Raw genomic sequence first — 26,509 nt, 5'->3', positions numbered from 1 at the left:
GATGGCTATACACCCTAGACATTCTAATATATTTCTGGCCTTCAATTGATGTCCCTATCTATCTATCTATATTGGTCATATTATCGATTACCTAAATGCAATGCACCACTAGCTTTGTAACAGTCTTATCCTACTGTCTGTCCCTACTGCCATTCGGTCCAATTCAGACAACAGTGCCTACCACAAAATGCAAAATAAACTCCAAGCATACAAAAATGCATGTAAACCACAATCGCAAAAAGAAGCAAAAGATAATTCCTTTGCCGTCAGCAAGACTCGAACTTGCGTTTTCAGTGCTTCGAAGAGCCACAAACTGATGTACTGACCCCTATACGATGACGGCTTTAGAGGATTTGATGCAAGGGTGGGTCATATTTTAGTATATACCGTGCTTACACAATAGCTTACACCAAAACACGATCATGTATGTTGAGCTCCTGCAAGCTATCCTTACTGAGGATACATAGACTCTCATCATGGTCCAGGTCTGGAAGTAATTTGACGATAAATAGCTCAAATATATAAGAGCGTTGCGCCATAAATCACTATCATCCAGGAAGATTCAAGTCGGTGATATTACAGTAGTATACTACAGCTTTGCAGTACCAATCTCGATCGTCTTATACTTACTTACTTGAATGCATCTCAAAGCGAGATATCACTTTCTGAAGCTAACTCGTGACTTCGTCGGTAGCTTTGTAACAGAAACATACGACGCATGGCGGTGACGATGTTACGTTCTGTCCAGTACATGCTTCCAGAGCATCGATTAAAAATAAAATAAAAAGTATGTCTAGTTCATACAAGAGCAATGAAATACCGTCTGCCCATACCGGGTATAATTCTGCAGCACACCGACCCCAAACACCGTCCTTTCCATTTCCGTGGAGTCTAATCTGCTAGGCACATCCATACTACCTCCCAGCCTTGAGCTATAGTATGACGAAACACAACCATCAAGTGTAGAACAACAAAAGAAAAAGGAAAACAAGAGAAAGGTTAGCATCAAGAGCCATTCTAGTGCAAGTGGACCGAGTCCTCTTCTTTAGAGCGCCCCAACTTCTGTCTTGCTCAAAACTTTTACATCTTGTCAAAAGTCTCCTCCTTTCCCACGGCATACAGAGGTTGAACCTCAAACAAAGGCGTCTTGCTGCAGGCTATGTGTAGATAAATATTAAAGGTAATGTGATTCGGTGATGTATCGAGCTTTGCTTCTTCTTCCAAGCCCTCACTTCGTCGGAGATGATGTGTGCGTCCCAGTACTGATAAGCCTAAATCGTCATTCTAGAAGAACGACGGCTTGGCGAGGACACGGTACTCTATGTAGTCCTCGCCGTCAATGTTGATAATGGTGCCTTGCGAAACGAGTTTTCCAGTAAATGGACCTTGCGTCTTGCGTTCATACTTCACCCCGGCGTACATCTTTGCATCCTCGGCATTCGTTCTTAGGCGGAGGCTTTCCTGGCGTGCCCAGACCTTATTCAGTCGTTGCATTTCGTCCCGCTCGTGTAATTGTTGCCGCCCGTTAACAGCTAAGCCAGGGATATTCGCTGCAGCTGCTTGGGCTGCCTGAGCGGCCGCGGCTGCTGCACGTTCACGGTTCGCCGCTTGCATATGAGCGCGTTCCTGAGCGAGTTCGACGCGTGCAATCTCGCGCTCCGCTAGAGCAGATGTTCTTTCGATCGCATTGTTGTTTAACGATGTCCTGCCCGTGCTTTGACGAGGAGCTGCCGCAGGCTGAGGAGGGGTAGTGTCGATATCTATGTATGACTGGCGTGCTTCGGCTCTGGCGGCCTCGACGCGGCGACTCTGACGCAACTCATGCCCGCCATATCCCATTCGCCCTGTCTGATCAGGTTCTTCGCCATAATCGCCTGGAAGACGGGGTAGAGCTGGTGCAATAGACAAGGGAGCAGGCGCCTTGTAATTCGTTCCCGCAGCCCTTGCCTGTGCTTCATAAACAGCTTTGGTCTCGTTTGAGGTTCGCTCCCCTTCTTTCTCTCCCATGTCTATCTGATACTGTCGAACACGGCAATATTCCTTGATCTCGTTCCGTGCTAAGTTCTTCAAGTGCGGCTCAAAGGCAACTTCCTCGTAAGCAATCCAGAGTGCACCAGCCCCAGCTGGGAAATTTCCTTCAACGAAACGTCCATCGCGCGTCTCTCGTACTAGCTTGACGCGGAACATATCATTTTGTCCCAAGATACCGTATACTGCATGGCGATCCCTAGGGTCCGGCGAGTTGGACTTTGCCCAATGCCCAATAAGAATTCGAGTAGGTCTGGAGCCGGGTAGGGGATCGACGGTATGTCGCAGAGGTTGCGGGCCACCGGGGGCTGGCTGAATGGGAGTATGTTCAATGACAGGGCCATTTGACGGAGGGGGGTTGGCTGGCGCAAACCCTCCGCTCGTCCTCCTCCTTTTGGCATCGCGATTCTGTTGCAAGTGTTCGGGAAGATCAACGCCATAAGCAACCTGAGGTAGATTTGTGCCGTGCTCGGCAGTGGAGTTGAGATTCGCCCGGCGGACTGCTTCTTTAGCGGCAGCTTTCTCAGCAGCAGCTTTCTCTCCCTCAAGCTCGTCTGTCCCAATTGCTTCGGCGCGAATCTTGACATACTCCTTGACCTGTAGCTGGTCTAAGCCCACAAGATGATCCAAAAATACAATCTTGTCGAAGGTTACCCAACTTCCGCCAGGTCCTGGTGGCAAGGGGTATTCATCTGAGATGGTTTCTCCAGATAATGTGGTGGGCTGGATACGGGTCCGTAATCGCTCGCGAACATCAATGAAACCAATGACGGCATGTTTAAGATCCACTGTAGGAGCCTCTGAATCTCTCCAATATCCAATAGTGACGCCTTTGACGCTTCCGGTGCTTAAGCGTGGAGGCTTGCCCTTCGTTGCAGTAGCTTGTGATTGTCGTTCGTCAGCGAGAGACCTCACCGGCTCCATTTTCCTTTCATTGAGGCCCTGGAAAATGGAGTTGCGTTTTCTCTTTGGATAGTGGGAAGCCACGGGCTCATCCTCAGCATCTCCCATAATCTCGTCCTCGCCTTCAGATGCTGGCCGAAGAGGGGATGATTTGCGAATACCGTTAGTGCGGGCGCCCACCACTATCTCGTCCTCAAGTTCGTTGAAGTCAACTCCTGACGGAGAATGCAGGGTGCTCGCCGGCTCGCTTAGCTCGCTTTCAGCGTCTACGTCGCCGATGGAAATTTTGCGACCGTTGATCTGTCTGTGAGGTTGAGTTAGATGTGATTCATTGGCCAGCGCTATATTCTGAAACGCAGGGTGATATAAGACAAATGCATTGAATGAAGTCGACCACTGCTGAACTCGGGCAGAAAGTAAGATGCCCGACCACTCGATCTAATTAAGCACCGGTGTATAAGGCATAGGACAAGAAAGGATACGGGCTGAGGCTGGCGGGATCCCGAATCCATCGTCAAATTGAGGTTATGTTCGTTAGGTTGATGAAGCCTGGTGTGGTTGCAGGGGTGTATGATACAGTACGAGGTGAAAAATGACGATGTTACAGGGGCAAGGATGTGAGACCAAAGGGGGAATGGGAGGAAGAACTGGGGTACCTAAGGCTTTTGACAGAAACCATAGTCTTGGGTCCACATCCTGAGGATAGATGTGAGAGCGTGTGGCTGGCTCCAAAATCCTCCTTGTTTCCAGTAAAGGGCCAAAAGAATAGTTGATTTCGTCAAAAACTTTGAAAGAAGAGGGTGTATGCTGAGACAAAACATAAGGAAATAATACAAAAACAAAGATGAAAGCGTGGGCAGGAAAGAAGGTCTGGGCCAAGATAAACAAGAGAGAGAGAGAGAGAGAGAGAGAGAGAGACAATTGCTGCTACCAGTTGTCATTGAAGCAAGAAAGTTGCGGTGGTTGCTGCAACACCTCCAACTAAAGAGTGTGAAAGCAACTTGCGGCCGTGAGAGAGTGATTCAGCCTATTCGGTTCATGTTGGGCAACATTCGACACCGCTTGGGATCAAATCCTGTCACTTCCTTGGCTCAACGGTAACTAGATTCAGAAAGTCACCGTATCTTTCGAGAAATCACGATGAGATACAGTCAGGCCAGATGCGGTCAACAACAATTGCCCTTGTGTTGACAAATCGGGCAATGCCAACTAACTTAGGCCGTAAACCCTTGTTCGAAGCCACGCCACTCGCTCACTCTCTGGCTCAATCACTTGACTGGCTGAGGACGCGAAGACATGATGGCGAAGCAATCGAATACGACGGGAATGTTTTGATGAGTCTGGGAAAGGGTTGAGGACAAAAGAAAGAGGAACACCCCATAACAACAGAGACATGACTTGCCTTGGTGATGCGCTTATAGCGGCAGACGGAGCAACAACTGGCGACTTTCCATTAGCAGTACTAGGTGAATGCGCGTTCACCGGTGATGGAGCGCGATCCTTGGTAACTGGAGCTGGAGTTGAAGCCCTCGGTAATGGTGATGGCGGCATGGCTGCTGGTGGAGATGCGGCTCGAGGTGCTGTGGTGGCAGATATAGCAGTTGTTGCAACGTTGAGGGGCGCGCTCTCAACCAAAGGGCTCTTAACCTTTATGGCGCGGGCAGAATCTGGCGTTGGAACACGAGCTGGTGAGGCAGCTCTTGAAGTTGAAGGTTTGGGAGCACCAGAAGAGAGCGCGGGTGATATGGGCTCAGGTGGCGCAACCGGCCTGGGCTTGTCGCTGTCCGTATTTTCCATGACGCGACTTGAAGGAATACCTCACTTGGTTATACTGAAGCGCGAAAGAGTTGTCGTTGGTTGACTGGCTTCAGTTGATGAAAATGCAACTGGGTTGACCGTTGGGGGTCAAGAAAAAGACTGGAGGCAGAGAATTAGGTGATGGCGCGTTATCAAAAATCGAGTTTAGGTGGTTGCAAGAAAAGAAGTGAGTTGACTTGCGCGTCAATGGTCGCAACTCAGGTTGCCAATTAATTACCTTGGGTATTACCTGAGGCTAATAAGGTAAGGCAACGCAGAAGACTAACTAACTAGTACAGCCACTGCCACAACTTGGGAGGTGAGGTAAGATGAAATAAAATAAGGTCACCTCAGGTAAAGTTGAAGTGGATGGCGTCGGGGAGCAGGAATGGGAGAGTCAAGACCAACACCCTGGTTGGTTGAGGATCTGATTCTGGAATCTTAGAGCCGGGGGCCCAGGGCTAAAGACAATAAGCGCAGTTAGTTTACCAACTTGGCAGATAGGAAGTTGACGGGTAAGGACAAGAGAAGTGATTAAGTACCGGATAACTCAGAGGTAGTTGCACGTGAACAGAGTTCAAAGAGTGAGAGACTGTCGAGTTGACGACGAATAGTCGAGGAAGAGGAATTAGGTAGGTAGGAAAGGGATAAGTTAACGTTAGGTTGAGAACGGACGGGTAAATGAATAGTAAGTAAAGCAGAGAGCAGCCTAGACATGGAATCTCAAAATGGGGGCGTGTAGGGCCCTGCAAAGAGCTAAGACAAAAGTCAACAGTTACCTTGCGTCGTAACGGAATTGCCAGGGAGCCCGGAAGAGAAGTTGTGTGGAAACGGTAGAAGAAAAGAGTGGATTTATAGATGCCTTGGTTAAATCTTACGAAATGAATCAATGACAGGCTAACGCTATCTATCAGTTGAACCCTTGGAGGCGAGAGTATCTCATGCTTGGACAACTTGTTCTGCAACTGTATCAGGACTGACACGATACTTACTGTTGTGACTGGTCGGTTACTCTAAACTTTCTCCCTTGGTTACTAGGATTGGCTCTTGGACCTTAAGGCCTTGGCTCGCCCCTCACTGAACTGCATTGAGTGACTGTGCCTTCGATTCTCATTCTTCGTTATTGGAGATTTACGACATCAACCTGGCTTGTTCTGATTGGCCACGAGAGTTGCCAGCCTTGATTCAACATCACACTTGAGGTGCACCAAGAGCAGCAACAACGAACCAGAATGGGGAGAACGTCAAGGTTTATTGCGTTTATCAGGTAACTCGGGATCAACTCTACGCATACTTAAATGACCACAAAGGTAGTTGTGTAGTTGACCATAGAGAGAGTTCCGTATCAGCCATCAGTGCTTCCACCCATCATCTCCCTTTCAACCATATTTGCCTTTTTATACCCACTCATCACTTCTACACTGATTTTTTCTGACCTCTTTGTCTGATGATGAATCTCCTTTCTTGTGGTTGCGAATGTTCGCTCATGAAACATCTCATAGGTGGACGCTTCAGACCAACTCATGCAATGCTACGCACACGCCTATGAATATCCTCAGTCACCCCCATAGGTTCACAGTCTCTTAGATAAGGTGTTGTCAAGTTCTGTACTCGATGTGCCGATACAGCAACTCTAATCAACAATGGCCCATCTAGCCCATGTACATATTTTTATTGAACTTTATCATATTGCATCATTTCCAACGTGTCTTTCCGATTCCCCTCATTGACACCTATTGGGCTGTGCATCATTCTACCCGTGCTAGTTGACAACTACTGACGCATACACTGGCACCGCTCCAAATGCCCCATGAATAGAATAGACGTGTAGGCGAAATGCCAAGGATACGAGGTTCTAAATTGGTAGCGAGTTCTGTCTGGTTACAGAGTGATACAACAATTCGTTCTCCTGCCACTCACTAATCGCGCCTAGGTAATAAATGATTCATCCTCTGTGACTGATTGACTCAGCCAGCCAGCGCAACACCGCCCCCTAGCAGCAGCGCAGCGCAGCACAGCACAGCACAGCACAGCACAGCACAGCACAGCACAGCACAGCACAGCACAGCACAGCACAGCACAGCACAGCACAGCACAGCGCCAAGATAAGCCTGGCTGGATAGCAGCAATGATGCCACGATTCCCATCAAATAGTCACAAGCTCAAGCCAATAAAAGTAAACCCTTCTACATTACATCACAAGTCCTGATAACTCTCCCGTCCTTCTCTTATCTTGTCTTGTCTTGTCTTGTCTTGTCTTCTCTTCTCTTCTCTTCTCCTTATCGCCAACAAAATTAGCTCAATTCGGCACTTTCACGTTGTTAATTTGAAACCTTGACTTGTGGTAGCACTCCAAAAACTCAATATCCTCATGTTGCATATGCCGGAAAGTGAAAAGTTGAGGCATGTGCTGATTGAATAGTGCCAGTACGTTATGATTATGATGACATATTTAGCCCTTTTTAGCCAATCACGTAACAGCATTGTGTTCCAGTTCTGGACGGTAGCCAATAGAGAAACGCGAGTCTTTTTGCGGGAAAATCTGTAATCTCGCAACCTCATGGCTCCCGCGCTTATGCGCACGCCCTATCTGGACGCTACTTCACGCCTCTCAATTTGGGCATCGTTTGTCTTTTATTGCAGTTCAGCTTCCTGTGAGAGCCGTCAGCCAATTTAGCTCTTGGGCAATCTCACATGAATATTTGATGGCAACTGTCCCTTTGAACTCACTCACAGCCATATGGTAAACTTGGCCGACAACTCAATTACACCGTGAAACTGCCGAGGTTGAAAACGAAAAAGGGTATCAACCCTCGAAACTCCAACGGACATTAGCTCAACTCAGCTCATCTCAACAACCGGCGGTTGTATGTACAGAATTGTACAGTAACGCACATAGTGGCAGGGCTAAGGACGGATAAATAGCTCCATGCCGACATAGCGCCCGCGGCCAGTCTTCGCGAATCCTGCCTCTTCTTTGCTTACACGAGTTGATGACTGACTTCTCGTCAGCTTCGCTCCATCTGGAGGTCGCCGAGACAGTCAAGCAAGATATCAGTACAAGTGCTTACGAAATAATGAATTGCTATGGACATGTTTACACCAATGACGCCAAGTGCGAAAAGACTCTGATCATCTATATATTTTCCCTCAGAGACTTGTGAAACTTGAACTCATATTACATGACTCGCTTGTCATCAGATTCAACGTCAAAGTTCCCAATCTCGTAACGTAACCGGGTCTTCGCGATCGGCCCATCACACCCACTAAGTCCCGACAATTCAGTAACCCCTGTGAATTTTATTATTAAGAAAAATTGGACTCTCCTCGGGATGTCAAGTCTTTGAGATCTTCACATCAGGGGACAAAAATATACTAGTCAAAGAGCTTACCAGTAACAAGTTCACTTTAGGTTAACCTAAACCTATCTAGGTTTTTATGCCACTTAGAAATGCAAAAGTCCAAGTTTTCTCTCGTTCCCTAGACTCCTTCTCAATTGAATAGGAGCCGATGATACCCACTGCTAGGTCGTCCTGGTTGGTTATCATGAGTTACCGTGCCTCTCTGCCATTTATGCACGTCTCGCAAATCACCAACTCTTTTGCTGTGTGTGGTTAAGACGAGTCACAGCGTCGCGCCAATTATGCTTCTCTGCATTGTCTATCATCATAATATGCCGGTCTGAGTTTCAGAGTCTTTTATGCCGTGTTGTCATTAATTCCCTCATTTTTGTTGTTCGACTTCTGCCAAGTTGAGTTGTCAACTTCTTCAAATACTGTCTCGCTGTGATCACAATGTGATTCGTCCGCCACAACTGCATATTCGGTCTCTGGAACAACGCCACTGTCGTTTTCGTTCAAGGCAAGGGTTTTGTGTTCCGGAGATTCGACGGTAACCGAGTGTAATTGTATTGAAATTGCCATGTCTGTGAAACGCCTCCCGGGTAGCACATAATTGCGACTGGTTGAACTTGAAGACAAGCGAACCAGTCGATATTCTTAGCCGAGGGTTGCCTGTTTAATGTAGTTAAACCCGGACTCATGTCTCATGTTGGAATACAGCCGTGGGTGAACTATCAGGGCTGCAAATGTTTTGCTCGTCAAAACTGTTGGTGGTGATTATAGTTGGGTCCCAATAACATAGAGCCAAAAGAAGCTGCCAAGGTTTCCCAACCCAAATCCAAGTTCCGACATTGTAAGTCCGACAATAAGTTGAGTGCAGCCAACACGAGTTTTCACGATGATTATGAGTAGTTTATTGCGATACATGACTTAGTCTGTCAGTATAGCATGTCAACCACGATATAACTCTTACTATAGCACCTCGAAGAAACCTGACACACGTCAGCTCGTCGTCTGCATGCCCCGTTGCAAATATAGAAGTGCGATAAGTTTTTGACGTCAATTCATTCGATGTCGTTGCATTCATTTCTTGATTGTAGCTGACATCATCTCCCCCGTCCTCGACCGCGGCCTCTTCCACGACCGCGTCCTCTGCCTCCACCACGACCTGTCTTTGGTCCGCCTCTCTGGCCGCCCTGGTTATCAAATCTCTCAAATAATCTCTCCTCTCCAAATGCTCCCTCTCCAAATCTCATAAAGTTGACGAGGCCGCGATCCACAATCGCTACCAGCACGTTGCGGTGTCCGTGCTTTAGTCGCTGATACATCCGTCCTCCAGGGCCCTTCCAAGCCTCATTGGGTGGGTCGTAAGGTGTAGATTCTAGAAGAGCTTCGATTTGTTCGAGCGCTGGAACGCATGTGTCGCTTGCGTCAACCACCGCAAAGCGGAAATCAGGTGGTGGTGGGTTCTTCTTCGAGAATGGCGGGCCACCTGATTTCCATACATGAAAGAAAATCCGCCATGGATCTTGGGGAGGATGAACCACGGGAGGTGTAGGCAGTGGCTTGTGGCGGGGAAGAATGGCAAGTTGGTCGTAGATAGGTCTATAAGCGCGGTAAAGACCTGGCTGAACAAGAGGTCCAGATGGGTTTCGCTTTGGTTGTGATTCGGAGCTGAAGAATGAGAACAGCCATTGCCATAGAGTCTGGGACTGGGGTGTTGGCGCCTCATAGGGTGGCGCGCGTAGAACGTAGAAGCCTGCTCGCTTCAGATGCGAGTAAACCTGATATTGTGGTAGTGTGATTCTGCCCCTCTCACCCTCGTTCCCGATAAAAAGTGAGTATGCCGCCTCAAGACTCAATGGCAGTCCGGCATCATAGTCGTCAAGTCCCATATCCGTCTTCGGTTTTCCATCATCGGCGAGTAGGATGTCCTCCAGTTGTAAATTTGGCCACCAGAGATCCATGGTGCCTCTCTCGATGAGGAAAATAGCCTCCTCAGGCAAAAGCCAGAGTTTCCCTGTACCCAAGCGCTCCTTATGTGCAGGTACCGCCCTTCCAATATCTTTCTGCCATGTTCCGCGCTCATGCTCAACCATGACAACTCTGTCACGTAGCCATAAGCCCTCCTTCTCACCAACTTCCTCTACCTTGGCCCACCAGTCGGGAAAACACCATCCTCGAACCCAGGAATCTTCGCGGTGTATCCTGGTGTATCCTAGGACATTATCCAAGACAGTGCGACTCGCTTGGAGAAGACCATCCTGTGCACGGGTGCCATGTGACTCGAAATCCTTCTCGCCCTTGCGAATAGCTTTGCTTGATACACCGTTCTTGTCGAACATGGATAGGAAGAGCTTAACGTCCGGTGCGTCATCATCAACATCTTCTGCAGCAGCACCACTGGTGCCTTTGGCTGGTTGTGCTAAGGTATTGGGATTGTCGTCATCGTCAAAAGCCATGGCGATTATATGGCGAAAGAGCTTTCTTTAGCTTCAGATGATATTGAAATCGCGTAGGATACTGTCGGAAAGGTCTTCGTAGGCGTCGAGAATAGTCTTCGGTCGATTGACGTGAACTGGTGTTGAAAGATAATTTTATGCAAAGCTATGAGCTCCGATATTGATATTTTCTGCCCCTGCCAAAGTTGCAGTAGTATATGGTTTGACAACGCAACCAATTCTAACAACCAACGAATCATCATCGCTAACTTGGCCGAGTGGTTAAGGCGCTGTGTTTAGGTTCTTATAAGAAACCAAACCCGCAGTGGGAAACCGCGGAGGTTCGAACCCTCCAGTTAGCAAAACAGCGATTCAATTTTTGGTGTTTCTATCGTAGTTCAAACGTCTTGTCCTGTTTGATTTGTTTATTTATTATTGGCTGTGACTGAGAATTTGGATGATTTGTGCTGCTTGTCTCTGTAGGACCATACTTGAGAGAATCGTCTCTGCAATCAAATGATCGCTCCGTTGTTTTTCTCAAGTACAAGAACCTCCCATTGCTTCCCATTGTCCTTGGAAGTTATTTTCCTTGGTATCATCCCCTCAGGTTGACTTCAGCTCCTCATGCTGTCATTGTGCATTAAATCTACACATACACTAGACCAGCCTGTAAGACCTATGGATTCATAAGATTCACTATATTTCATTCATGTCACTACAACGTGTAGATCATTTACATCGTGCACTTGCCCACTGCCTGTGCTCATTCCTTTCCCCGAAGCCCCTCCGGAACGCCATGAACTATGCCCGTTATTACAAGAGCCCTATCCCTTCTTCGCCAGTTTCCCCAAAATGCAAAAACCCCTGGGTATACTTCAACTGAAGGGAAACCTCGATAGCTCAGTTCCGTTATTGCCAGGTCCTTTCTTATGCCATCGTGCGACCTATTTCTCTACCGTTGTACCGTTACGCTAGATCTGGCATGGGAGATATACTCCCGACGCGGCTTCAGTTGCGGCTCATTGGCGCAACGGCGTCCTGCCATCTTCGGGTGAGCGTGGCGCATGGCAAAAAGGTTCTTAAAAACCATTCCTAGACCTCCTAGCCTATCATTCAATGAATGGCTTCTTCTGGCCTCCTACCATGCACAGGCCCAATGCTCGTAATGAATCGCGGTCGTTGGCGAGAATAACAGTCGGCGCTGGAAGCATCGGGTTGGCCGGATCGACGTGAGAGGCGTCTTTGGCCGCCTGTTCTATCGCGTCCATCTCTTCCTTACAGGCCTGTTGATCTAAGGGGCAGATTACAATTGGCTGTCGTATCATTACATCTCGAGCACCACTAAGATTGACCTTGGACTGTTAGCGCAGGCGAGGCATGGAAACCCAGAGGGCGCATACCTTAATAACCAAGTAGAACTCGATTTTGTAAAGGGTAGAAGACGTGGTAAACGATGTGACTTCGTAGAGAGGAAATTGAGGCTTCCCCCGCCTGACAACGCCGTCTGGATCTCTCAGATCCTTTGATGGAAAATCCAGTCCGATATTCGTGGCGTAACCCGCCTCTGGCATCTTTGTCTTAACCGGTTGGGTCTGTTTCGAGACCCTGTTGATCTTCTTCGTAGGTTCATCACCTTCTGGGTTGAATGTGATTTCCTCCTCAACAGTCAAGGTAATCTTTTCAATTGTGACGCGTTTCGCTTTACTTAACCAGTCGAGGTTTGGCGACAGTTTGATATAGACTGTGATGGGATCCTTGGGGCCGTAGCTCCACCGGGGCAGATTGATGCCGAGGTGTACGATATTATCGTTGGTGACCAATTTGGATTCGGGCTTGTTATACATTCCAAATGTAGAAAGTGTATCATAGCGTTGTAAAGGTATGGGAAAAGTGTATTTGTACTGGTTGCTGTGGCCTTGCTGGACAGTAACGACGAGTTCGTAGTATGTTTCGGCGGTTCGGCTGGGTAGTTGGAGGGACGCGGGAGGTATACGCCGATTCGACTCTTCGCCGCCGCGACCAAAAGGAATAAACAGAACGAACGGTAGATCCATAGCAATGATCCTCTCAGCCTCCTTCCCAGAAGAGCAGCGAAAAAGAAGCTGCTCTTTTCCGACCAGATCCGTGGTCTCGCGGCGGGGGGCGCCTAGATGTCGTTTCGCAATGCTATCGGCATCGGGATGTATTGTTTCTCGGCGCTGAAGACATATTCGAACGAGGGAGACAGGTACGGGCATGGAAAAACCCTGGCCAGGGCGAATTTCGACTTTTCCTTCGATGCGCGGCTACAGAAACCAGCAATGTCAGCATAACAAGGTCCGGCGCACTTGAACTGGTGAGGTAAGGATGAGGGCGTAAGCAAAGACGAGCTGAAGCTGAAATTGACGTACCAAAGTCGCAGAGATACCAGGGTAGCCCACGAGAAAGCTACTGTTTGGAGGACCCGAGACCCTTACGCTCGCAGGGCCCGACATGATCGTGGTTTTGTTGATGCAGCGTCAGGCTCAAGGTTTGTGAGGCCCTGTGAGCCGAGTATCCTAGTGAGGAACGGCACCTAGAGCGGCGGTGTCGAGTGGGGGGAGATGACGGCGACGAAGCGGGATCGGGAGCGGAGGGGGCGGCTGGCTGAGCCCCGATGGCGACGAAAGCGTCGGGCTACGCCAGAGCCAGAATATGTAGAGAGTTGCGATGCCAGAATTGAGCGTGAATGCTGAGAAATTGGTGAAGTAGTGGTGTTCATGAATCCAAGAGTTGCTAAGTGTCGATTGTAGGTTGGTGGAGGGGAAAGCTTATGGAGCCCTGGCGACGAGACCAGTAGCTGTGTGCGAAAGACAGACGGCGGTTGCTCGTGTTGGGTCCTAGGCTACAGCCTTCAGCTCCCACTAAAGCAAGGATATCGTTTTACTCTCTCCAGCTACTGGAGGTGTTGCACTATTCCCAGAGTGCGGGTGTCTATGAGGAATGCGTCAATGTTGCCAAGATCTAGTTAGGTGGGGGCAACAAGCAGCGCTCTGGTCAATAATTCGAAGCGCGGAGAGTTGAAGATTATCGGAAGACGCTATGTTGTTGAGAATGACGAGAGCATCACCAGCCAGGATGACGTCCGAAGAGGGAGGGGTTGTTCAAGCTTCGAATCGGACCCGAAGCCGGAAGAAGCAGGTCAATAAGCAGAAGTGCTTGCAGCTAGAGAATGGAAGAAGAATCTGATCCAAAGAGAAATGGATAGGTCGGGTCGGATGGGAATGGCATGGGATGGGATGGAAGACACTGGAGGCTCAGCCTAAACGTGGAGTGCAGAGTGGAGTTTATGCAGGTAAAAGGAAGGAAATCGGAGCTGAAGCTGAAAGATGCAACCCTCTCAGCGGCCTTCGCAGAAACGAAACGAGAGAAACGTCAAAGAAAGAAACAGTGGCAGAAGTATTGCTTTTTCACCGAAAGAATAAACCCCCAGCCCGTCTGTAAAAGGCCCAAATGCTAAGCGCTTGCCTTTCCTCTTCCCTTTTTCGACGTGTAATCAATTTACCAGGTTCAGGGTCCTGTCAGCATTCAAAAGCGCCTTTGCCAAATCAGAGCATTTGATGGAAATCCATTAATCTCACTCGGTAAGGCAGTCTTGAAGACTTAAGGCTGACTGCCCAGACAATATGTGGAGGCGGCGATGATGAGAGCGAAATGAATGATATTCGTATATGAATAAGTAACTTGGGATACCTGGATATTTGATATTGATCAAGTCACTGTTAAGACATCGATATAGGTAATGTCTTGGCTTAATAGAGTTATTCTTAATTAGCTCGTTGACCAACTCTTAATGCTCTTAAGCTGCACGGTCGTTGCTGCAGCACCCGCTTAGTAGAAAGGTACAGTATGAAGATGCTGTCATTGGATTGGGCCATCGGATCCATGTGATCGCTAGTTCCATTTCTTTTCATGGATGAATATTACCTGCGTGTAACCGAGTCTCGTTTTCGCTACCTACCTATTGACTAACGTTTTACAAGAGATTGTACCGAGATATATGCAACATTCTTCGCCTAATACGACATGAGTTTCCCTAGATGCTGATATTTACTGATACAACTAATGGACAAATACTTCATTCCTGCCAAGCATTGACTTTCTATAAAGATCGTGGCGGGTGGGAATAAGCCCAGGGGCAGTTTATCCCCGCTGCCGTAGATCAAGATCGGCATGAAGGAGCCACTTGTGGCTGGAGACCCCATCTAGATATCTCGAGTTCCATCTTCGCTGCTACAACTTCGATCTATCATTTTTCACATGGACTCGAGAAAAGCTCGTTCTCACGGAAAAAACCCAGCGCAATATGACTGTATTTGAGAGTCCATATCAGTTCTCGCCAATTCTGCCAAACACAACCGCCTTGTCTTCGCAAAACAATAGTGCAGCTCATCTATTTCGGTAGTTTACAATTATTGTCTCCTTCTTCTCTTTACTGACGGTGACTTGGTTGAGCTACCATTGCCTGGCAAGGGTCCCTTCTGCAATGTTCCCCCTGCTTTCAAGACGCTTTGTCTTTCAATGCTCAATATGCTTGTGCTCTTGTCTTCCTTCGAGTCCCTGTCAAGAAGTCTGATACCGTTGCCCTGGTGTTCAAATATAACCGTTGGGCGACCCAAATTTTCGAACTCAACCGGGCGCTCTACGATATAGGCTTCCTTATGCCGCTCCCATCGTTGATGGCCTGGCATGCGATCAGCTCCGAGTACATCGCGCCGGTCTTCTCCGAACCAGAAGGTCGGTGCTCCAGGAGCTCCAGAGAAGTAGCACACTTGAAACGGAAGCATTCCAGATAGGCGGCATTCATCTTGGCCCTTATAACGTGCGGCCATAGCTTCCTCAGAGACATCCTCGCCATTCTTCAAAGCCTCTATATACCATTCGTCTAATGGTTTGCTTTGGTCCTCTGTTGAGTCAACTAATACCATGACTGGAACGATCCCACCAATTTGTCGACGATCGTTTGGAAAGACTGGCTCTTCTCCCACAAGTGACTCCCCATTGTGTCGACAGATGTCAACGCGTATTTCATACAATGCAGCAACTGTGGTTGAACTTGCAGTTACGACCGTAGTGTGAGTTTGCGCTGGGTACGTCTTGCTGTCGATAGCCAGATAGGCTATATCTGTCTTGTGCAGAGAAGGATGAGTCGCGCCACTGTCGAGTTGCATAAGAAAGCATACTCGGGGCGCCGTACTGTCATCTTCGACAAAGCACATGCCTTTCTCGGGCGTGCCAAGTTCTCTCATTCTCGTCTCATATGTAAGGACTTTTCCAATATCCTTACGGTTACGATCACTCAACCTTGAGGAAAAGCGGCTATGAAATCCCTTCACACGCTGGAAGCCCATGTGGATAGACCACGCATGAGCATGGTAGTCCGCCAGGACGCCCCAGGACCCAGAAGGCTGGGCCCAAGTGGCGGCCATTAACTGTTCAGGTTGGTAGTTACCCTTTGGTGCTAAAGGTGCCTCGTACCACAGCCAGCCGTCACCGTACATCCCGTGATATCGATCGAGCCTCTCGTCTCGATCGAGGGTAAAAGACTCGTATGAGGGACAGAAGTCTACCACATTACCAGCATACAGAAGCGTCCACTTGTCCCAGCACTTAATGCGCCCAGACTCATACGCCTGAATCGCAGCGCGTATGTTGATATCGCCAACTGGACACTCACTTCTATCGAGTGATGCTTTCAAAAGACTCATTCGTCGTTGAATCCGCCGTTGTTTCGTTGTCTCTAGCTCATCACTGGAAGGTCAGCACATATGTCACTATAGCCCTTCAAGCGGGCCGACTTACACCGGCACCAAGTTCTCATCGGTATCTTCCATCTGTGAGAATATCTGTCTGGCTTTTTGCAGTTGTTGTTCGAGACCAGATAAGTCTGCTAATGGCTGAGTTATTCGAGCATTTTCGACAATAGCCTCCCACTGAAGAACTGATCGCTCTGCTTCTTCCAGGCGGCTCAGATTATCCCCAAGAGATTCACCAATGGCCAGTGGTGGTTTCCAATCTGAAGGAATTGGCCTTCGGGCTCTAGAGGGCTCATGATGAGCAGAGGACATTTGTGCAGATGTACCAGGCGAACCAGTCGACGTTACCGTCTGTACCCCTTGACTTTCCGCAGAAGAGCCCTCCTCTGCTTCTTCCTCTTCCTCTTCCTCTTCTACCGTGTGAGGCGGTGCTAGGAGTGGCTCTGGTCGCATACTTTGAAGTCGCTGGCTTCGTCTAAGTCTGAGGTTGATTTCGCGATTTGCCTCCGATCTGCCTGGGCGCTGTCCAAGCCTAGTGGCAATCGTTGATCCTTCTGTTTGCCGGCGAACCCATTTCCCGGAATTCTTCTTGGTGTTCCAGCCATTTTTGCTAGCCATAGTTGCGTGATTGCTTTGTTACAGACGAGAGCAGCAGTGAATGAAGGATTGTTCAGACTTGACTGTCTCAAACCCTTCCGTAAGTTTTTCTATGCCAGCACAAAAGCTCAATTGTACCAATTTCAGCTCATTTCTTTGTCCCCCTTCCGGTTTGGAATTGCGACCATCTTGGATTGTGGCGTCACGTTGACAAACAAAGAAACAACAGATTGCCCGCCTTTCACTCCATTCTAAGTACCCAGCGTGATTACATCTCCGACACAATTTTGTCCTAGTGGGTGTATTTTTGGCTTTGTACGGGAGCTATGTGCTCAATGCGGAGCGGGCGTGCCGACTTCTTTGTTAGACTTATTGTGAATGAGACGATGGAAGATGTCAATGCCCATGCTGGCCGTCCCTGAATGCATTCCTTTGTTCATTCTAGGCACAGTATGGAACTGTCAATGCTTGTATTGACCTGGTGAAAGAAGAGTAGATAGATTCTTCTTCTTTCACATCATTCCATCTCCCATTTCCTCTGGCCTCCTTTTCTTTTTTCTTCAACCCGGCCTGGAAGCTCACCGCCTCCTTCACACTCATTGCTCACTTGTCTAATAATTTCTTGAGTCTGATATCGTATTTTAGATCACTATCAAGTCATCATGGCGGAGCCTGTGGATGAGGGATGCCCTTCGCGCATCCCCGAGCTGAACCTGGCTGGTAACCCCCCTTTAGATGATGCACCAGCTTCGGCGAGTAGTCCAACCCTGGCTCGTCGATCAGACAGAATCCAGGACCTCTTGGGTAAGGCAGACTTCATCTTTTGTGTGTTAGACATACTTACATGCCTCAGAAATAATTCTTTTGACTTTCCGCTTCGATTTCGAGCGACTCCCGCCTGAAGCCCAACGATCATATAATCGGTTTCTAGAAAACAAGAGCTATCATGAGTTCGCAGCTAGACTGAAGCGCTTGGTATTGGGTAGAAGATTGGATGGCTTCATGGAAGGATCGTCCAGTTGCCTGATTGCTGTCACAAAGTTATTTGACAGTAGATATCCCCATCTAGGCCTCAAAAAGCTCCGTGATGGTATGAAACAATCTCGTTCAAAGGCATTCCATCTACTAACTATGGGCCCAAGACTTAGTGAGCGGTAGAAAGAGAGCTGGATTGGGGGCCGTGTCACGTCGCCGAGCACAAAAGAAGACCTTGCGTGAGACTCGAAACGAGCAAGCCGGCGAATCTTCACGGCGTAAGTAACATACGAATGGTGATACATTCTTCCTGTTAACTTTTACAAGGATCCTCTCAAGCAAACTTGGCTAGCACCATTACCTTGCCTGGGCGAGTTCGTACTAGAGCACGCCCCGAGGGCCGAGTGGTGCATTGGGCTCGAATCGAACCAAGTTCCACTCAGGCTGATCCAGAAACCGCGGGCCCTTCGAGTGATATCCCACCTACCCCTATTGACGCCGTTGAGGCTGCAGATAATCTGGAAGACCGGTCTGCCCCTACCCAGAGGCCTTTGATTCCCGGTTTCGCGATTAGTACTCGAACGGCCCCTGTAGACCAAGGCAGTAACCAACCAGCAGTTGAAGGGTCCGGACGTGAACAGACTCACCAAGAGGAGAATATAGCTTGGCTGAAAGACTATAACGAAGCACTCGGTGGTCCAAAGTACGACTTTAATCTATACCCCTACAAGGGATGGAAGATTGAGCCGCCAGAGATCCTACTCCCTCGTGCGATAAACTTCCTCGCCGATGAAGATATCGATCGGACTCTGAACTGGGGTCAAAAGATTGCAGAGCTCACTGAGTATTTCTCATACCTTCTTCACAATTGGCAGGGTGAAGAATGGGGTACAGAACTCCATGAAGCTATTGATATGCTTCATACGCACTGGCTTTTTGAGCAGTATCACTATGGAAAGCCCAAGTTGAACCTGAAGTTCGATAATGTATGGCCAAAACATAGTAAGAGGCTCCCACCCATTCTCGGTGTCGAGACCACTGTCGAAAAGCCACAAAGTGAAATGGGCGAGCGCAGATTGCTCCTCAACGAGATTCGACCAGCCATTGATATTCACTACGAGTTGCCTGGTGATGTTCTCGAAAAGTACATTGATCTTTATGCATCCAAAGCCTCCAACTACTGGGAATCTGCACCTCATTCCCTATTTTCCCGCCATGAGCTGGTCAAGATTGAGAACAACGCTTTTGAGAAGTGCATCTTTTCGGGCATGTCAACAACCGACAGACTGATCAGAGCATCTGAAGCAAAGTTCAAGTCGGAATCTCACCGAAAAAACTTCAGTCCAGGTGCTCTTCAGGCGTTTGCCACGCTTCGTGGAAGTCAACGAGCAGCCTTCCAACAGACCTTGAACACACTGGACAATTCTGAGAATCTTGCAGTCTGCAACATTTTCCGCACACTCATTCTGCCGCCACCTAAAATTCCAGAGAAGCCAGACGCAGGTGTCCTTCTCCCTACTATACAAGTAGCAGATGTTCCTGAAGAGGAGTCTCGCGACCCTTTCAGCTACACTGTGGCGCATAGATGGTACCTTGAAGCAGAGCGTTTCTGGAAAGACTGGTCGAATGAGCACGCCGTCAAACAATGCTATAGTCACAAGCAATGGGCGGAACGCGAACAGCCCATCATGGATTTGCCCAAGAACTGGTTGGGTCCTTTCGTTCATGATTTTCTGGATCACGACATGAAGAAGACTCTGGAGTTTCTGAGGAGATGCGAAACCCTGCTAAGGCGTATTTTCTTACAAGACGAACGAGTACCGCGACCCTTCCTGGCCGGCATGAAGCAACTAATGCTTGCGGGACTCTCGGGCAGGCCGTGGGATGAAATTGAGCTGGACTTCAAAGGCGAAGATTTTGTCTCTGACTCACAGGATCTGGCTCATATCCGCCCCTTGGAGGAAGGCTTTTTGCGATTGTTGGGCATGGAATCCATCCATTCCAACACTGTCGACCCAGAGATCAACCATGATGGCACTAGTCCTCTCTCTTCCATATTCGAACAAAGAGTCAGGGAAATCATGTATCCGCGGGGCTCATCTACTGTCGCCTCTTACGACTTTGCTAATTTCATGGTGTTACTCAATGAAGTATGTGATGGGCCAGTGAAGCGCTGGAGATTCTCCAATGAGGAGGCCTTGGAAGAACTGGAACTTCTTGAAAGAAGGGGAGTGGTTAAGTCAGTCCCTTATATCCAGTCCATGGTGTCAGTTATTTTCTAACAGGTTAGATTGAACGAGAACAATAGTGTATCATCTTCTGTTCCCAACCTTCATCCTGAGCAACGTGTTCGGTGGCTCGACACTGACGACGACCTGGACGCATTCATGCGAGGTGTTCAAGCGACTAGGGCTGATCAACCCGATAATGACGATAGCGATGACGGTGACGACAGCGATGATAGTGATGACAGCGACGACGAAGATGAAATCATGACGATCTCAACAGACGTCAGCGTCCCAAAGTCGGAGGATCTTGGTAACTACATGTTTGGTCTTCCCAAAATTGAAAACCTCCACAGTTGGGTAGAGCTTGGGACTGCGGGTGGCAGAGAGGCTAGCGAGGAAGATATGCCTAGAACCCATAGGTTCTTCCAACGCCTCTGCTTCCGACTTGGAAGGACGATAAAGGACCTTCGAGAGAGGATGGAAACATACAAGAGGCAACTTACACCCGAACAGCAAGACCGTAACCGCTGTTTTCTCGACACAATGGTGAATGAATGGGAATCAAATACTAGAACACGACCAGAGTTGCGTAGGTATAACCCCAACAAACCAGTAGACGAGGTTTTCGCCCAGACAGACTACGCAGAAATCATGCATGTATGCCAGCACGAACATGATTTTGGTAAGTCTGGGTACCCCGAAATCACTTACGGATGCCAGAATGAGTCTTACAGGTTTTCTGTGGATGTCGTTCGAAAGGCGATTCTCCGCGAGGCTTATGAGAACAAGAGCATGCTGTTGCCAAACCGTATTGATCGCAGCGTGGATGAAAAGGGACTGCGGACTCGATCCCCTCTTCGACGTGAGCCAGTTTGGTCCTTTGCTCATCCTGATCGCAGAGGCAAGGCACCACGGTTTTGGGACATTAACCGTTGGCCGCTTTATCTGCAAAGCGAATCGACAGCTGAGAGCATCAGATCTGGGCGATGCTACAAGCCTGTTCCTTCGCCTCTGGCACCGGGATCGAATAAGGGGCCACGGATCTCAGTACGATTTGCTACCCCTCCGGTATCACCCATTTCATCTGGATTGCCTACATTTCAACGAGAATTGCATGGCGAAGTCCAGCCTGAAGCCACGACTATGGCTTCCGACATGATTGAAAGTCAAATCTACCGTTTCCCTGGCTTTGGTGAGAAGTTCACCGTCACGTTCCAGGATCTAGCGGACTCTCGTCGGACTTTTACAACCGGGTCTTCTCAGTATCTCCTTGGAGACACGCCTCTGCAGAAGAAGCATATCGAGGATCTCATCAAGAGTGGTAAGCATTGAGATATGTACCACCAAATTCTGACTAATATGTTGCTGTAGGTATACAGACAGAAGAACCACCGACTTGGACTCAGCGCCTAAGTGCTCTATTTGGTCGTAAGAACGACCCAGTGGATCCTGGTGCGCTGCCCAAGGTCAATCCTCGCGATGTTCCCAAGAGCAAGCCTCGGAGCGAGCCCGAGGATTCGTCCGATGAGCCTGCTCAAGGGGAGGATTCTTCTGCTGGAAGCGAAGATCTTGAAATGGACGAATCTGCGATACAACTTTGGGAAGAATCTCAGGCTGGCCCATCTTCAGAACGGCGCTCATCTAGTGCCCAGGCACCTTCACCAATTGACCCAAGCCTCCCGACTGAGCCTGGTCCATCCTCCGTCTCCCCTACAGAGCCTGGGACTACCCAGGGAGGATCGAGCAGCCTATGGGGACGAGGCTTGCCCGGGGCTTTGCCTAAGCGGCTGAGGCTTAGACAAGCAACAACTGAAATACAGTCTTACCCGGTTGAGTTGGAGGTAATCGAGCCGGAGTCTGGATTGCCAGAGCAACAAGAAGAGGACGAGAAGTCAGATAATGATAGTTTGTTTGGTTCGTAGTGAAATATGTAAGTGCCGTCGGCTTTTCGACTGTTGAGTAGGGTCTATTGCTTTATTCTTCTATTAGTTGTTAGGTATTGGTGCTTTGGCTAGACTCGGGGATTTGGAGTTAGTTTTGAATGGTTAGCTCAATCTTTCAATTTTCACCATTCTTTATCACCACACGCAGGTAAATAATGAGGGACGGGGATCGATGTTTGTTTTGCAAAAAAAAGCAATCATGAAGGATGAAATTTCTTTTTCATTCAGACCTTAAGCCATTATTTCTCATAGCCTCAGATCCGACGTGTCCTAACCGGCCAACCTATGCAATGAAACACAAGGAATCGTGACTCCGCGGCACCAGTTTCCAGCTCCCAGCATAAAACTTTCCCGCTCTAGCTCTAGTATCGCTTACCCTCCCGCAGTGTGTCGGCATACTCGTCCAGGGGGCTCTTGATGAGCTTGGTCTCCTTCCAGAGGTTGGGAGTAAGGAAGCCGTAGGTGTTGGAGACGGCCACAAAGGTAGCCTTGAGGGTGTTCTCGAGGGTCTTTGTGGAACCGGCGGAGGAGGTGTAGGCGTCCTCGACACCGGCGAGCTGGAGGAATCGCTTGACGGCGGGAGAGGCAACGAGGCCAGTACCACGGGGAGCGGGGATGAGCTATAAAAACAGTCAGTTTTTTCATGTTCTTTGTTCTTCGAGGATATTCGCTTCTCTTTTTGGTGTACGTACACGGACGGTGACGGAACCGCACTTGCCAGACTCCTTGCAGGGCAGGGAGTGAGGCTGACCAAGGTTGGTACCCCAGTAACCTCGTCGCACGGGGATGACGCTGAGCTTGGCAATGATGATAGCGGCACGGATGGCGGTAGCAACCTCCTTGGAGGTCTTGATACCGAGACCGACGTGGCCCTCGGAGTCACCAATGATGACAATGGCCTTGAATCGGGTTCGCTGACCGGCACGGGTCTGCTTCTGGACGGGCTTGATCTGTATTTTGTGAATGACGAGTTAGCAAGCCAATTTTTCCTTCCAAAGACTGCGTGTTGTTTATTCGAGTTGGCGTTTTCGCTTCGTTCTAGGGCTTCTTCGTGTGATAGATTCAGGGAACTGTGTTTCGCACCTTCATGACCTCATCCTTGAGCTTGGGCAGGAAGTTGTCGACAATCTGGTACTCCTTGATGGGCAGAGAGTGAAGGTAGATCTCCTCCATGCTGTTGATCTTGCCGGCCTTGACCAATCGACCGAGCTTGGTGACGGGCTGCCACTCCTTCTCCTCGTTCTTGCCGCGACCACGACCACGGCCACGTCCACGTCCTCGGCCGCGATCACCGCCTCGGGATCCGAAACCACCGCCGCGAGAAGCTCCACGATCAGCCATTGTGAAGTATTTTTGTTGTTTTGCGCTGGAGGGGGTGGGAGGCAAGATGTGGTCTGCGCAAGAGCAAGATGCTGCTGTTGGTGTTGGCGATACTGGAACTTTTTGGCCCGGGTCAGGTGGGGTGGATAACGCACATAATTTTTGGTCGTTCACGTTAGCGAGCCCTAACTTGAACTGGTGCCTTAATTGTTAGGCGGTAGTTGATGTGAGAGTATATAGTGGGGGTGGATCTCACCTTGACTCTCACCGAAAATGGGATGGTTCAATTCTCGGTGTAGACAAGCCACCCCGCCCATCATGAGTGATCGGCGACACAAACATCCCGGTCCGATACAGTCAATTTAAGACTCAGACTCAGACTCAGACTCAATATTGACAATTTCATCAGTCAATTGCTTCACACGTATACACACTCATATATATACTGAAAAACAATGCAAAAGTGTGGGGATGCTAGAGGACAACCATAACCCATTTTTCTCGTCCTTCAACGGACACCTGAACCAGACACTGAACTAAACCACGGAGGGGAATTGGGAATTCATGTTCTTCTTCTCTTCGTACACGCCTGTTCACCACAGGCCATCATTAATGAGGGTATCGCAGCTCGACTACTCGGCATTCCGCCATCTTTCAGACCAGACACCAAGTCACATTACTCCTTCGTTGTCTTGACAATCAGGTTTTCTGAAGGTTGCACCCGTTGAGCCCACTCACTGTTGCATATTAGCATAATTCACATCATGGCCGTTTCAAATGAGGCACTTACGTCCAACTGCCATCGTAGACCCTCCTGGACTCAGGGGAACCAACGCCAGCCTCCTCAAGGGCAGTATCAATAACACAGGCAGTCACACCAGTACCACAACTTGAGATGATAGGTTTTTGAGGGTCGACACCCTTCTCCGCAAACAACTTCTGCAGTTGATCTTTAGGGAGGAAAGCCTTGGTTTCAGGATCCAGAACAGAGCTGAAAGGGATGTTGATAGATCCAGGAATGTGACCAGAAGAAAGACCCTCGCGGGGCTCAGGGGATTCACCAGTGAAACGTCCATGGGGTCGGGCATCGAGAATTTGAACGCCCTCAGCGCCCTCCTTGTTGTGGTCCTGTGCGACTTCCTTGACCTGCTCGAAGCTTGCAACTCGGTTCTCTTCCATCTCGGGGATCTGATAAGGATAGCACTCGATACTGTAGAGTTCTCCCGACTCGGTAGGCAGGCCCTGATCCACCCACAGCTTGAAGTTGTTTAGTATGTGAACCTTGTCATGGCCGAAAACCTTCATGGTCCAACCCACACGGGGTGCGCTGAAAATACCAAGCTCCTTGCTGTCGTACACCACCACAATGTCCTCTTTTCGAATACCCAGCTCACTCATGGCAGCAGCGAAGCCCTTGGGGTTAGGAAGCATGTGAGGATAGGGACTGCGCTTGTCAATGACCTTATCTAGGTCAAAGAAACGGGCCTTAGGAATTCTCTGTTCGCGAAACGTTTGGATACCGGATCGGCCATCGTTGGGGAGAAACCATGATGCGCAGAGAGGAATTACTCGAGGATCGGTGCTGATCGGCGACGGAGGGTTCTTCTTGAGGGCTTCGTGAAGCTCTTTCGGGGTGACGAGATAGGATGAGAAGTTTCGGCGGGTGAGCAGGGAAGGTCGGAAAACCTTGGAGCCCCATTGAGGAATCCCAGCTCTTGTTGAGCGGCAGATTGCGATAGACGCCATCGTAAAAGATGTTGTGTTTCGGATAGGAAGAGGTGGTGGGAGTTTGTCGGACTCAGTGACTTGACGTAGGGCAAGTTCCTGAGCGATTGATAAGAGTCAGAGCCAAACGAAATGCAAATTCGTAGGCCAGACACTGTAGGAAAAGACAGTCAGCAAAAGGCTTAACTGTCTATCTACGTCCTCATTCGTCGGCGGGATAGTACCGCAAAGAATTGTCTGGTGTGCTTGACGTGAGGCGAGTGAGGGTGATGACGAGAGGTTAACGACCAATCGAGTCAACTTTGAATGGATGATACCTTTCGCGCAAGTGCGGGCGAGGTTGGCGAAATCGTGAGGAGCTTGGACCACCCCCATCAGTCATTTCCAACGGTGGGCGATGACGGAGTCAGAGGGGTTTCTATAGCGGGCTACAGCTTGTTCAGTGGGTGGCCCTCAGCGGATGAGGTCACTGAAGCGCCAAACGGACAGGCGCCCACCCACCACTACAGCCCAATCCACTCGGTTGGAGTCTCGGACCTCTCACCTTGTCAACCTGAGCTCATGTGCCTCCCCCACGTCGACGTTAGTGCTTCAAACCTTGACCCTTCTTCACTCAGAGGTTGCACGGCCACTTTGAGTCTCGATCCTAGCCCCCAGAAATCCTCATCTCTACAATATCGATCCCGTGACTTTTCTTCCTCAAAACATCATGAAGGTCACCATCAAGAAGTGGAATACGGTCGCTACTTGGCGCTGGGACATACCTGAAGACGATGTTTGTGGTATCTGTCAGGTCCACTTTGACGGGACGTGCCCGACATGTAAATACCCAGGCGACGATTGCAGCCTGTGTAAGTAAACATCAGACCATCTCGATAAAGATAAACTCACTAACGCAAGATGAACCTCAGTGTCAGGGAAGTGCGGTCACAACTTTCACATGGTTCGAGTTCACCTTATCTCTCTATCTTGGTTATCGTGAATATTTACGTGCTGACTGTGACGACGTTTGTGTTTAGCACTGCATATTGGAATGGATCAAACAAGATTCATCGAGAGGGCAATGCCCCATGTGTCGTCAACGTACAGCCCCCAACCCTTTCACTTTCAACCAAATCAGGCTGACGTTTGTTTTCAGGCTTTGAGTGGAATGAACAACTGAAAGAACCAGTCACGCAGGCCGAGTAAGGATGCTTGTACATGTTGTTATGCAAGGCGTCGGGCGTTTTTCAGGGCATACATAGAATTTGGCGTCAAGCATACCCAAAATGGACTTGGGTAAATCGATTCAGCCGCTTACTGGTTGGTTTATTGGCACATTTTTGTGAGTTGTGCTGTTACATGCAAGTTGGTGAGCCATGCACAACTCAGCTGCTAGTGTGAGGGAGCCCACAGCCTCAATCAAGCTGACTGTGCCATGCCATCAGTCAAGCCTTG

At 49.1% G+C, this 26,509-nt stretch overlaps 8 protein-coding genes; 2 read left to right on the top strand and 6 right to left on the bottom strand.

The window, feature by feature from the left end:
* Nucleotides 1-1,284: 1,284 nt before the first annotated feature.
* FFUJ_01689 (uncharacterized protein) lies at nucleotides 1,285-4,728 on the bottom strand (the record flags this gene model as incomplete). XM_023575918.1 has 3 exons in its annotated part: nucleotides 1,285-1,844; nucleotides 1,902-3,235; nucleotides 4,361-4,728. The coding sequence occupies 3 exons, from the start codon at nucleotides 4,726-4,728 to the stop codon at nucleotides 1,285-1,287; spliced, it is 2,262 nt and encodes a 753-aa protein (XP_023423901.1).
* A 4,447-nt stretch (nucleotides 4,729-9,175) lies between these two features.
* Nucleotides 9,176-10,531, bottom strand: FFUJ_01690 (related to tRNA-splicing endonuclease; the record flags this gene model as incomplete). The annotated part of the gene is made up of 1 exon (XM_023575907.1): nucleotides 9,176-10,531. One exon carries the CDS (start codon nucleotides 10,529-10,531, stop codon nucleotides 9,176-9,178), a length of 1,356 nt encoding a protein of 451 aa, XP_023423900.1.
* A 1,088-nt stretch (nucleotides 10,532-11,619) lies between these two features.
* FFUJ_01691 (probable arrestin domain protein) lies at nucleotides 11,620-12,984 on the bottom strand (the record flags this gene model as incomplete). XM_023575896.1 has 3 exons in its annotated part: nucleotides 11,620-11,862; nucleotides 11,911-12,795; nucleotides 12,901-12,984. 3 exons carry the CDS (start codon nucleotides 12,982-12,984, stop codon nucleotides 11,620-11,622), a joined length of 1,212 nt encoding a protein of 403 aa, XP_023423899.1.
* Nucleotides 12,985-14,940: 1,956 nt separating this feature from the next.
* On the bottom strand, nucleotides 14,941-16,902 carry FFUJ_01692 (uncharacterized protein; the record flags this gene model as incomplete). XM_023575883.1 has 2 exons in its annotated part: nucleotides 14,941-16,279; nucleotides 16,331-16,902. The coding sequence occupies 2 exons, from the start codon at nucleotides 16,900-16,902 to the stop codon at nucleotides 14,941-14,943; spliced, it is 1,911 nt and encodes a 636-aa protein (XP_023423898.1).
* Nucleotides 16,903-17,543: 641 nt separating this feature from the next.
* FFUJ_01693 (uncharacterized protein) lies at nucleotides 17,544-22,006 on the top strand (the record flags this gene model as incomplete). XM_023575872.1 has 6 exons in its annotated part: nucleotides 17,544-17,685; nucleotides 17,735-17,971; nucleotides 18,024-18,134; nucleotides 18,184-20,095; nucleotides 20,147-21,405; nucleotides 21,456-22,006. The coding sequence occupies 6 exons, from the start codon at nucleotides 17,544-17,546 to the stop codon at nucleotides 22,004-22,006; spliced, it is 4,212 nt and encodes a 1,403-aa protein (XP_023425474.1).
* Nucleotides 22,007-22,389: 383 nt separating this feature from the next.
* FFUJ_01694 (probable 40S ribosomal protein S5) lies at nucleotides 22,390-23,368 on the bottom strand (the record flags this gene model as incomplete). XM_023575861.1 has 3 exons in its annotated part: nucleotides 22,390-22,647; nucleotides 22,720-22,977; nucleotides 23,111-23,368. 3 exons carry the CDS (start codon nucleotides 23,366-23,368, stop codon nucleotides 22,390-22,392), a joined length of 774 nt encoding a protein of 257 aa, XP_023423897.1.
* A 655-nt stretch (nucleotides 23,369-24,023) lies between these two features.
* FFUJ_01695 (related to thiosulfate sulfurtransferases) lies at nucleotides 24,024-25,093 on the bottom strand (the record flags this gene model as incomplete). XM_023575850.1 has 2 exons in its annotated part: nucleotides 24,024-24,084; nucleotides 24,138-25,093. 2 exons carry the CDS (start codon nucleotides 25,091-25,093, stop codon nucleotides 24,024-24,026), a joined length of 1,017 nt encoding a protein of 338 aa, XP_023423896.1.
* Nucleotides 25,094-25,781: 688 nt separating this feature from the next.
* Nucleotides 25,782-26,260, top strand: FFUJ_01696 (anaphase promoting complex subunit 11; the record flags this gene model as incomplete). XM_023575839.1 has 2 exons in its annotated part: nucleotides 25,782-25,923; nucleotides 26,211-26,260. The coding sequence occupies 2 exons, from the start codon at nucleotides 25,782-25,784 to the stop codon at nucleotides 26,258-26,260; spliced, it is 192 nt and encodes a 63-aa protein (XP_023423895.1).
* Nucleotides 26,261-26,509: the final 249 nt, after the last annotated feature.

This window comes from Fusarium fujikuroi, chromosome FFUJ_chr01, assembly GCF_900079805.1.
Source record: "Fusarium fujikuroi IMI 58289 draft genome, chromosome FFUJ_chr01".
Taxonomy (NCBI): Eukaryota; Fungi; Ascomycota; class Sordariomycetes; order Hypocreales; family Nectriaceae; genus Fusarium; species Fusarium fujikuroi.
Note: the sequence above shows the minus strand (reverse complement) of the source record. Positions and strands in the feature narration are given on the sequence as shown.